Source organism: Pseudophryne corroboree, chromosome 9 (genome assembly GCF_028390025.1).
Source record: "Pseudophryne corroboree isolate aPseCor3 chromosome 9, aPseCor3.hap2, whole genome shotgun sequence".
NCBI lineage: Eukaryota > Metazoa > Chordata > Amphibia > Anura > Myobatrachidae > Pseudophryne > Pseudophryne corroboree.
In genome coordinates, this window is record NC_086452.1 from 355,048,852 (window position 1) to 355,061,755 (window position 12,904).

General features: G+C 44.2%; 1 protein-coding gene across 5 annotated transcripts in view; it reads left to right on the forward strand.

Annotated features, from left to right (window-relative positions):
* The window catches only part of SFMBT1 (Scm like with four mbt domains 1), a 355,522-nt gene extending 343,405 nt beyond the window's left edge, over positions 1–12,117 (forward strand). For all 5 annotated transcript variants that reach the window (XM_063940693.1, XM_063940695.1, XM_063940694.1 and 2 more), the window contains exons 19-21: positions 561–755; positions 2,784–2,912; positions 9,518–12,117. In XM_063940693.1, coding sequence (XP_063796763.1) covers positions 561–755; positions 2,784–2,912; positions 9,518–9,658 — 465 coding nt within the window. In that variant the 3' untranslated portion in view covers positions 9,659–12,117. The remainder of the gene's footprint in view (positions 1–560; positions 756–2,783; positions 2,913–9,517) is intronic.
* Positions 12,118–12,904: the final 787 nt, after the last annotated feature.

The following is a 12,904-nucleotide window of genomic DNA, read 5'->3' on the forward strand; positions in this document are numbered from 1 at the left end:
TGCGCTCGCCACACTGCGGGCACGGTGGCGCTCTACACTCGCCATGTTATTTTATTTTCCCTCCAGGGGGGTCGTGGACCCCCACGAGGGAGAAAAAGTGTTGGTATGCCGGCTGTCGGGATTCCGGCACCGGTATACTGTGCGCCGGGATCCCGACAGTCGGCATACTGAAGACCACCCAATGAATAGACCCGTTCATTTTCTAGTGATACAAAATAATTAAGACTAAAAGTAGGAGATTAAGACATTTAAAGAAAAAGTTGCATGGTGCGGCTAAGTCACTAGGCCCATGACGTGCCAAACAGACTATTTGGTGTGATTTGAATAGAGGTGTATGTGGAGACAACTATATATTACTATTTTATTATTTTTTATGTTTAAGTAATGTAAATCTAATGCTATTTCTGAGCTGCTGAGGAAATGGCCATCATGTGGGTGTAACATATGCCTTGATGGACTATAATTGTGATAGTTCAGGTCATTTTCAACACCTAAATTAAATGAGATCATCTCTGCATTCCATCCACATTAAAATATTGATGATTTATGTTCTTCTGCAGGGAAGCTGCGAAGAGGAAGATGAGGAAGACGACGATTCCCCCAGCGAAGAAAGTGTCCAAGGACATCATGAGGGGTCAGAAATTTCAGGAAAAGGATCCTCGTCAGCCTCACCTACCCGTAGCGAACAATCGCTGACTTATGAAAAGAAAAGGAAGCCATGGTTCATAGATGGTGACAAACTTCTTACAGCTAAGGTATTACAGAGCGAAATCGCAATGACAGGGTTGATGTTTCTCTAAAGGGGATCATGTTCCAGAGAAATGTGAAAAAAAACCTTTGAAAAAGTTAATAATAAAAAGTACCTAGATGGTCATCAGAGTTGCAAGCAGGTACTGTATGTTTGTGGAGCCAAGGTGCCTGGAGCAAGCACTAGCTATTGGCAACCCACCACCAGTCTTCCGAGGGTGCGTGACTATTAAAAGTTGGTAGGACTTAGAAGTGCATTAGTATAGTAGAATTCAAGCAACTACAGTATAATGAACGGTCTGGTTGTCAAATTTGAAATATTTAACTTACTGAACACCCCCATCCCCCACTACCCACTTGACCACTCCCCCCCCACACAGTTTTTGCCAGAACTATGTGGGCCCCACAGCAACATTTTCATTTTATGCCTCATAGTAGTGCCCTAGTGCTCATTATACTACACAGTCTGTGTCATCAGTTCATATTATGCCACATTGTATTTGCAAAGTGTCTGTGAGCGTGGAACAGGAGTGCGGGTGATGGATCATATCAGTGTGGAGCTTTAGGGGTCTATTCATAAAGCAGAGAAAAGCCCTGTTATGCGGAAAAAATGGCTTTTCTCTGCTTTATGCTATTCATGGAGCATGTGACCGTGGCGAAGTCTCTGACTTCTCCAGCGGCCTCCATGCTCTGTGGCTGAATCGCATCACCATACTTTGTTATGGTGAGTGCGATTCATGAAGGAGCGGAAAGCCAATTTCTCAGCAGCCAATTTTGAGAACTTGGTAGACAACTATATGAGCTGGGTCTTGGGCCCGCATAGCAACAGCATCCCTTGCACACAATATAGCTCTGCCCATGCCAGACACACTTACACCCCATCCTCCATTATGTGCTGCAGCCTACTCTTACCTCCACTGTGGTATGCCCACTTGACAGACACCCCTCCTTTACTGGGTACGCTTACCCCAGTCCACCCCGACTTTGTATCCACTACAGTCACATGAACCCACTGATGGGGGATCACTGCAAACACTTACCATGCACACATCTCTACTGGGGTCCCGCTGGCACCAGCCAGCCAAACAGAGCCGCTTCACAGTATTGACATTGATTCTGTCCATTCTGTTCTCCTCTCCAGTCACCAGTCCAACTGCTGCCTGTGGTGCATGCAGCTGTAATCCTGGAGGGTGACGTCCAGTCAGAGACCTGGCAGGGGGAGGTAGGATGCAGCAGATGAGAGGTGGGATGGATCAGAAGGAGGGATGTAACCAGGGGAAGGCAGAACAGCAGAAGGGAGGAGGAACAGAGCCAGGGATATTTATTTATTATTTATTTATTAACAGTTTCTTATATAACGCAGCATATTCCGTTGCGCTTTACAATTAGAATAACAGTAATAGAACAAAACTGGGTAAAAACAGACCGATATAGAGGTAGGAAGGCCCTGCTCGCAACCTTACAATCTATAGGTAGGTCCAACAGGGCAGGAGGAGGAGGGATAGAGCCGAGGAAAATGGTCCACGGTGGCCAGGAGTGGCTGTGGGGAAACAAAAACCAATGCAACGTGAACAGCGCCCCTGGCCGGAGGAGGTATCTGGAGCATCAGCTCCATCCTCGCTATGCCCCTGCTTTTAAGATGTTAAAGAGTAAGTTATATAAGACTCAGTACTCGTATGTTTTTCTAAAAACATGGAATTGGTTTACTTATTTGCAAGTATCTGTCTTAGACTGGGTACACGTCAGATGATATGGTATGTACCCGTGATTGCGTGCTCCCACCCACCAACATCGGGGTCGTCACATCTAACGTTCTGCAAATCGGATGTGACGATCCGGTGGCCAATGCCCACTGAACAATATAGCGCGGTCGCTCGCTATATCATTCTCTGTGTATCGTGACCAATTTATTGTTACATCAGCCACGATCCATGTCGACGTGATGTGTACCCAGCCTTATAAGGCAGTGTTTCTTTCAAGACATTACAAGAACCTTTATGCGTAAGGATTGTAACACATTTAGTGCTAACTTGCAGGATATCCGTATTGAATTGAGGGAACCCCTGACCCTGAATGGAAGCCCACTGGACTGGAGCATCACTGATGTAGTAGAGTACATCAAATCCACAGACTGCGCTCACCTGGCAAGACTTTTTCAAGAACAGGTGAGGTCCTCCTCATTTTACATGAGCTGGGTTGAAAAACTCAGACAAAATGTAAATTTAAGCCCAACATTATAAGTTTAACTGAAAAATCATCACAATCCATATTTTGGGTATCTATATAGCCTTCAATATATGGAAACATTTTGCTAAAATAGAATTGGATTTGTAGTCATGGTGACGGCAGATGATTTAAGGGTTCAGAAGGATGGTTTCAGTAAAAATATATATTTTACCAAGAAACCTATTCCTCGTCCAGGTCATTCCTGTGCATACTCCATGTGCATGGCACAAATTGTGAGTGGTAGGCCCAGATGCAGAAATATCACCTTCCATCTATCTCTTCATTATCACTGCTTTATCACTTCTACAGGCTTAATACATCTGCCCCATTATGTTATAAATGTGCCACATGGCATTCACTAATATCTCTCAGAGCAGAATTTCCCAAAATCGGCCATTACAGTTCAGGTTTTAAGGATATCCATACTTGGCAAAGGTTATTTGATTAGTAACTCAGCCAATCTGATTTAACCAACTAGACTCAACCATGGATATCCTTAACACCTGGACCTGGCGGAGTATCCCAGCTGATACTATTTGGATGCCTGAAGTATGTGACTTAATTCAAACTTCCCTAAATGAAAACTTTACTAACACATCTGATCTTCTTTGAAGCAGCATATCATTTTTATTGCCCCTATTATAAAAAATATTATTTTTTAAAGGTATAGTTTGCTGCATTCTGTTAATGTGAAACAATATAGTATGAATCCAAATGGGAAAATGATTTGAACCTGACAACAGGGGGTATATTTACTAAAAGTCGATGTTGATTGTTTTTTGATAATTTTTTTGGGTTCAGGGTCTAAATCACACAGTTACTAACAGATGAGTTTTGACATCCTTTTAAAAAATATATGTCAAAAAGCATCTGTTAATAAATGTGGGATTTAGGGGTATATTTAGTAAAAATCGATCTGTGATGATTTTTGGTCGATGTTTAATCTCTGCTTAGTCTAATTGTATTTCAGAATCTAAATTCCACATTTACTAACAGATTTCTTTTTAAACAATGTGTGATTTAGACCCTTTAACAAGATGACAGTAACTAGCACAGTCACAAAATCATCTGTCTCCTAGTTAATACACTACAGAGCAGAGCTGGGCAGGGCTAAGAGAAGGCAAACAGTAGAGATGAGGCTGGAATTGAGGTACGAAAGGAAAGGGAGTGACCAAACTGTGGGGGGGGTGAGACAAAGGAGGTAACAGAAATAACCCCCAACTCTGGGGGGCTGCCTCTGGACTGGGAGGAGCAATAGAAGCGTAAAGCAGAAATATATAAACGAGAGCTTAGAGTAAAATACAAGGTGCAGCTCGGTAGACAACGGTGCAGAAATATGGCTGGACATAGGAACACTATCTGGGGTTCGAGTACTGATGAACTAGCTGGAGAAATCAAGGGACTGTGGCTCCTTGCGACAAGGGCTCCTGCTGCGATCAGAGGCTATGACCAGCAAGGAACGGGAGGCAGGAACAGAATATAAAAGGAGGCATAACCAATAGGTTACCAGGCACAGCCAAGCCTCCCCGAATTAAAAACTGTGTGCAGCTGCCCCACTGCACGTTCACAGGAACGGCACAAATTCCCTTTCACCGGCATCCCTGGTTGCTAGGGAGCTGGCGGCCAGGAGGCTACAAGCATCCCCAGTCACCAAGGAAGCGGCGGCCAGGGAGCGGAAGTTACAAGCATCTGGTCGTTGCTAATCGGCCGGGGAGCTACAAGCATCCCTGGTTACCAATGAAGCGGCGGCGGGGGAGCGGAAGTTACAAGCGTCTGGTCACTTAGCAACGATCAGACGCTGTGGAAGTCATGGGCTGCAGCGGCTTGTGACAGTACACCCCCTTGAGAAGGGTTCACCGAACCCTTACATCCCAGCTTCCAGGGGAATTCTTTAAAGAAGGCTTTCTTCAATCTGGGAGCATGAAAAGTATTATCCCAGACCCAGGATCTTTCCTCTGGTCCGTACCCCTTTCAATGTACTAGAAATTTCAGTTGTCTACGGACTCAGAGTCCAAAATCTTTTCTACCACAAACTCCACCTGGCCTTGGACTAACACTGGATGAGGTCTCTGAGAACAACCCACCCTAAAACTGGAAAAAAACGGAAGACAGGCTTGAGGAGAGAACAATGAAAAACTTTAATTCTTAACAACCTGGGTAATTGTAAACGGAAGGCCACCGGGTTCACCTGTCCAATAATTCGAAAAGGCCCAACAAACTTTGGTCCTAACTTCTGAGATTCCTGCCGCCGCTTAATATTCCAAGTCGACAACCAGACCAAGTCTCCAGTCTTAAATGCACACGGTATTCTGCTCTTATCAAACTTTCTTTTAGACCTCAAAGAAGCCATCTGCAATGCCCGACTTGCTCTCCTCCAAATATCTCTCCGCCTAGTCACCAACTTGGAAGAAGATGGAACATCGTGAACCAGTTCAAACGCATTAGCTTTAGGGTGATGATCGAGTACACAAAAGAAAGGTGAAACTTTAGATGCAGAATGACATGCATTATTATAGGCAAACTCAGGCAAAGGCTGAGCAGTTATTATGGCATCTAGAAATAAAACACAGCAAATACGGTTCCAGAGACTGGATGACTCGTTTCATCTATCCATTCGACTTGAGCATGGTAACCGGAAGAGAGACTGACTTGCATCCCCAAGCTTGAGCAGAATGATTTCCAAAACTCCGTAATGAACTGGGACCCTCTATTAGACACTATATCCTAGGGCAGGACATGGAGCTTGAAAATATGATGAATGAACAGGTTAGCTAGTTCTTTAGCTGAGGTTAATTTCTGCAAAGACACAAAATGAGCCATCTTACTAAATCAATCAATAGTAACCCAGATGGTGGTATTCTGGGAAGAGGGAGGGAGATCCACATTAAAATCAATGGCAATGTGAGTCCATGACTCACACGGAATGGATAGTGGAAGCAGGTAACCCATGGGGGCCTTGCGGGGTGTTTATTCTGGGGACAGGTCTCGCAAGAAAGCACGAACTGCCAGACATCCTGGGCCATGGAAGGCCACCACACAGCTCGTGTCAGCTGTTCCAGCGTTTTAGCAACCCCAAGATGTCCAGAAGTTTTGGCAGAATGGAATTGCAATAACACGGCTTTACGATAAACCTTGGGAATGAATAAACAACCCAATGGGGTTCCTGCAGGAGCTTGAGCTTGCACGGATAATACACAAGTGGCCAAATCCTGTGTTAAACCCGCAATGATAGAAGTCGGCACTGTAGGTGAATCAGACTCCTTAGAGCTATTACACACGCGGCGGCTTTTGGGTATTGTAATTAATAATATAAAGTGTAGGGTGCTTTCACACGGCACGTCCCCGGCACGGCTGCCGGGTTGCAGCCGGAAATATCCACGGGCCGTGCCGTCTTTGTATGCAGTGAACCGTGTGTGTGAATGGGAGCTTTCACACACAACGGGTTTTTTTCAAGTCGTGTCTGCTGCTGCGCATGCGCACAGCATTACACACGGCTCAAAGCCGTTGTGTGTGAAAGACTCTGCCGGATGATAAAAAGCCGGACCAAGTTAGTCCGGCTTTTTGCCATCCGGCCAAAAACGCTGTGTGTGAAACAGCCCTTAGAATCTTGAACCGGCAGAAAGCTGCAGAATAGAGCATCAGCCTTAGTATTCTTGGATCCTGGTCTGAAAGTGATCACAAACTTAAACCTGGTAAAGAACAAGGCCCAACAAACCTATTGTGGGTTTAGCCTCTGTAACCAATGTAAGCAAGGTTTTTGTGGTCGGTGAAAACTGTTATAATGTGTCGCGCTCCCTCCAACCAGTGGTGCCAATCTTCAGAGACACATTTGATAGCTGAGAGTTCCCTGTTGCCAATATCATAATTCCTCTCAGCCGAAGAGAACTTCCGGGAAAGGAAGGGGCAAGGATGAACCTTCCGGTCCCCAGGCTCTCTCTGTGAAAGCACTGCACCTGCACCAACATTCGAAGCATCCACCTCCATTAAGAACGGCAAATTTGGGTTAGGATGACGAAAAACTGGTGCAGATGTAAACATCTTCTTGAGCCTCTCGAAGGCCAGCACTGCCTGTGGTGACCAATGCTGAACATCCGCTACCTTCTTAGTAAGCTCCACTTTGGGAGCGACAATGGTAGAAAAGGAGCGAATGAAGCGTCTATAATAGTTAGAGAATCGAAGAAACCGCTGAACAGCTTTGAGATTAGAAGGATGAGACCACTCAAGTATCGCCTGAACCTTCTTCGGGTCCATAGAAAACCCTCTAGACAAAATGATATAGCTTAAATGGCTACCTCTCCCACTTCAAATTCGCACTTCTCCAATTTTTGCGTATAACTTGCGCTCACGCAGTTTCTGAACAACCATTTTCACTTGCTCACGATGTTCCCGGAAAGGACTTGGAGTAAATGAGGATATCCTCTAAATAAACGACAACAAAATGACCCAGGAATTCCCTGAGAACCTTGTTGATTAAATCCTGGAAGACGGCTGGAGCATTTGATAGTCCAAATGACATTACCAGGTACAGGTTGAGTATCCCTTATTCAAAATGCTTGGGACCAGAAGTATTTTGGATATCGGATTTTTCCGTATTTTGGAATAATTGCATACCATAATGAGATATCATGGCAATGGGACCCAAATCTAAGCACAGAATGCTTTTATGTTTCATATATACCTTATACACATAGCTTGAAGGAATTTTAGCCAATATTTTTAATAACTTTTTGCATTAAACAAAGTGTGTGTACAGTCACACAATTTATGTTTTATATACACCGTATACACACAGCCTGAAGGTCTTATAATACAATATTTTTAATAACTTTGTGTATTAAGCAAAGTTTGTGTACATTGAGCCATCAGAAAACAAAGGTTTCACTATCTCACTCAAAAAATTCCGTATTTTGGAATATTCTGTATTTCGGAATATTTGGATATGGGATACTCAACCTGTATTTATAATGCCCTGTATGAGTATTAAATGCAGTCTTCCACTCGTCTCCCTCTCGAATCTGCACAAGGTTGTAGGCCCCTCTTAAGTCAGTCTTGGAGAAGAACACAGCCTCCTGAAATTGGTCAAATAGCACAGAGATGAGAGGAAGGGGATAGGAATTCTTCACTGTGATCTTGGTCAAAGCCCTGTAATCAATACAAGGTCGCAACGACCCATCCTTCTTGGCCATAAAGATGAATTCAGCTCCTACCGGCGATATGGATGAGCGGATGAACCCCTTGGCCAGACATTCTTGAATGTATTGATCCCTGGCCTGAGTCTCAGGAACAGACAAGCCATACAAACTTCCCTTGGGTAGTTTAGCATTAGGGATGAGGTCGATCACACAGTCAAAGTCACCATCTGGAGGGAGAGTGTAAGCCTCCTTCTTAGAGAAAACATCTTGGAAGGTGAGATATGGTTTAGGAAGATCCTTTGGATCGATCTGCATGGAACGGATAGGCAGAGAGAGACAGCGAGACACATATGCTGAGCTCCAGCGGATGATCTCACCAGACCTCCGGTCAACTACTGGATTGTGTTCTCTCAATCATGGTAGTCCAAGGACCACAGGAGCAAGGGGGCAACGAATAAGGAAAAAAGTAAATCTTTCAGAATGAAGAAATCTCACGAAAAAAAGTAGGGGCGGGGTCCGAAACTTAATTTGTCCATGGGTTAAGGAGTTGCCATAAAGACCACAAACAGACACAGAAGACTCCAAAGGCTTAAAAGAAATATTCAGGGATGAAGCAAAGGTGGAGTCCATAAAATTCCTTGCAGCTCCACAATCCAGAAAAGCAAGTACCGGAAACTTCTTACCCTCTAAAATGAGTGCCACTGAAACCAAAATAGGATTTGAGGGAGTCATGCACATGGCACAAACCTTGTACCCAAAATAGACTTCACTGTGGTGTGCAGAGCAGTGTCTCCCCTTCCTTTCCCCTTTATAAGTGACATATTCAGAAAGGTGGTGCAGATGACAGATTCTGGCACTGTGCGAGAGTGATTGAGATCTGCGTATGCACTATCTATCAGAAAATGAGGAGGATGGCTGAAAGTATGAGGAAGAGGAGGGGGCAATGCACAGGCCCTTGCCTCCCTCGCCTCCTCCAGGCATTAATTTATGTCCATTAATCTGCAGTGCTGTCATGAAGGGTAATCAAGCTAAGCTGTTAATGTCTGTATACTGTACTTCTTAATGCCTTAAACTTGTAGTTCCCAAAGTTGTTTGGATCACTGTGCCCTAGAGTATCATAATTTCTTCATGCCATCCCTAGACCAAACGTTTCTCATTGAGAAATTCAGCAAAAAATGGATACATTAAGTTAATTACGCTAAACTTTCATCCTTTGGCTGGTTTTGCCAATCGCATTTATCAGAAACAATTTGATCTAGTCCTGAATCACCAACCTGTGGCACCCCTGCAAGGGACCTGAGGCAGCCAGGGTGCTACGGCACTCCGTTTGGGAACCACTTCCTTAAACCATGAATCCTGTAAGATATATTATGTTGTTGTGTTTACATTTCATTTTCTCTTTCCACCGCCAGGAAATAGACGGGAAGGCACTGCTGTTACTCAACCTGCCTGCTGTTCAGGACTGCATGGATCTCAAGCCTGCCATGGCTATAAAATTGTGCTACCACATTGAAAGAGTAAAGCTTGCATTTTACCAAAGTTTCTCTAGCTGAGATATCCTGCTGTAGGAGAGTGGAAGTAGGGCTGCCGGGCCTGGCAGGACCTGTCCTACAAGGTCCCTGCAAGCCTAAAGTGATTTGCACTTTTTATAGAATTGTCGTTTTGTTTACATGTCCTAATGGAAATTTCCATCCACACCTTGAGAATGGGGAAGAAATCTTAGGATATTTTTTGCTACCTAATTACGTGTTATATAGGTGTCGATACAACGCCTTCCACTAACTTACATTTAAGTTATGTCTGTGATATACTATGATGAGAGCCGAGCACATAAATTCATGGTTGTAATAAGAAAAGAAAAAAAAGGTACTTTGTTACCAATCACTTTTTATCTAATCAAATTACTGCAAGTCAGATTAAGGAGTTTAAAGGTCCATACACATTGTGCGTTTTTGCCCAGCGTATGTGCACAGCGATGATCGCTGGGCTGAAAATCGCTCAGTGCATACACACCGAGCTATTTTACTCCCTGCCCAGCAATGTCAGCGGGGGTGAGCGGCTTTCCATAGCAGGACGCTATGGAAAGCTGTTCACCCTGCCATTCATCTGCTGGTGATACCAGTAGATCAACGGCTGCCACCGTCAATGAAGCAGGAGCGCGCATCAGCGCTCATCGACGGGGCATGCACACTGGGCGGCTTTGAGCTGAAAGCGGCTCAACACACCAAAAGTGAGCTGCTTTCAGCTCAAAATCGCCCAGTGTGTACGGGCCTTAAGTTACTGCATGTTTTTCTACATTGCTATAATTGTGAAAAGTGTATAAAAGTACAATTTGTTTTTTAAAATGACCTTTACATTTGTTTAGCTAATAGCATTTTCTGCGTGGTAATGTTTTGCACAATAGTCTCCCTTTTTAATGTGTTTAATATTGGAGCTGCATTTTTTTTCTCTTAGTATTGTGGTCCAGCTGGCTCATACGTGTAGGTTTTGTTGTTAAATTCAAACATTTGATAGCTTAAATGGTATTGCTTCATCAAAAAGAAAAGGATACAATGCAGTCAGCATGTAATTGTATTATTATTATTATTTTTTTTTTTTTTTTTTATGGTCTTTAAACAGCTGGATCAAGTCATGAGTCTGCTAATCATGAAATTCAGTGGGAAAAGTGATATAACTATAGTCCCACAGTAATGGTCTCATTAAAATGGAGTACACCTAACCCAAAAGCATTCTGTTCCCCACAAAGGTGTCTACAAAGTAGTGCATCCAGTATACCATCATTTTTTTATAATATCATTGATCAACCTTAATAGATCAAGTTATCTATGCACCTTTTTATTACATTACAATAATGTAAAACATGCAGCCCATTTATAGCATGCAGGTAAGAGAAACACTATTTAAACCATTATATTTTTTACCCAAAACAGCTGGTCTTACAACTTGCAATATTTGCCAGCTTACCCGATATTACGTATGGATGATGATCCAATTGTAATATTTTGAAAGTTTATTAGGTAAATCAGTCTGCTTTATATATAAATGTGTACAATGTTAACTTAAAACATGATCACTGATGACAAGCATCAACAAATTTTGTGGTTCTTGCTTTGGCGTTGTACCTTTTTTCAGAATAGTTTTTGTTTTGTCATTGCTGTGTAGAAATAATATGGTAGCTCAATAAGGCATGCCATGATCACCAGACAAAAAGTTGGATCCAAGACTCCCCTCTTTTGAAAGAGGCACCCCCAGGTCTGTAGGTGCATTTCAGGTTTTTATAGTGCAGAATAAGACCCTCCTCCAACGTAATATCAGGAGTCACCACAATGATGTCGCTACAACCCAGTCTGCTCTGCCTCACCCCACTGTTACTTGTACCCCTTTTAGACTAGCAAAAATTTCCCGGGTTATTGCACGTAAACGTACATCAACCCGAAATTTTGCCTATTATGAATGATTCCTAAAGCAATATCCGGGTCGAGCATCCTGCCAATTCATCCCAGGTCATGTCCTGGGTTGAAGCCGGAATCGACCCAGAATGCGTGCAGTGTGAATGGGTAAGCCAGGTCAAGGCGACCCGGCACCTATTCTCTGCATAGGAGGAGGCCGTGCTTGGAGATGATCATCTCCAAGTGCCGCCACCGGTAGCATCAGCGGTAATGTCACCAACCCGGCACACAAGTCTGAAAGGGGTCGCACCTGGGAAGGACCTGTGTACATATTCCCGGGTGTGACCCTGCTATGCAAGTCTGAAAGGGGTATTAGACCCGCTGCTAATTACAAAGTATGTGTTCAACTTTTTTCTGAAGAGCTTGAGTGCTAAAGACCAGAGGGCCTACTTTTCAGCATTTTTATTGTACATGCGGATGAGGAGTTAGACTTGTCTTTAGCACGCAATGAGTTAATCAGTTGTGTTGATTAGTAAAGCATTAAACATGACTTTTCTCTAATTTCTCTAACGTCCTAAGTGGATGCTGGGACTCCGTAAGGACCATGGGGAATAGCGGCTCCGCAGGAGACAGGGCACAAAATAAAAGCTTGAGATATCAGGTGGTGTGCACTGGCTCCTCCCCCTATGACCCTCCTCCAAGCCAGTTAGATTTTTGTGCCCGGCCGAGAAGGGTGCAAACTAGGTAGCTCTCCAGAGCTGCTTAGAATAAAAGTTTAGTTAGGTTTTTTTATTTTCAGTGAGTCCTGCTGGCAACAGGCTCACTGCATCGTGGGACTAAGGGGAGAAGAAGCGAACTCACCTGAGTGCAGAGTGGATTGGGCTTCTTAGGCTACTGGACGTTAGCTCCAGAGGGACGATCACAGGTTCAGCCTGGATGGGTCACCGGAGCCGCGCCGCCGTCCCCCTTACAGAGCCAGAAGAGACGAAGGTCCGGTGAAAGCGGCGGCAGAAGACATCCTGTCTTCAAGACTAAGGTAGCGCACAGCACCGCAGCTGTGCGCCATTGCTCTCAGCACACTTCACACTCCGGTCACTGAGGGTGCAGGGCGCTGGGGGGGAGCGCCCTGAGACGCAATATAACACACATATACCTTAGCTGGCAAAAGGAATACATCACATATAGCTCCAGGGCTATATGGATGTATTTTTTCCCCTGCCATTTTACACAAAAAAGCGGGAGTTAAGGACGTCGTGAAGGGGCGGGGCCTATCTCCTCAGCACACTGGCGCCATTATTCCCTCACAGCTCCGCTGGAAGGACGGCTCCCTGATTCTCCCCTGCAGTACTGCATCTGATTCAGGGTAAAAAAGAGAAGGGGGGGCATTTTGGCAGCAAATAACTAGATTAA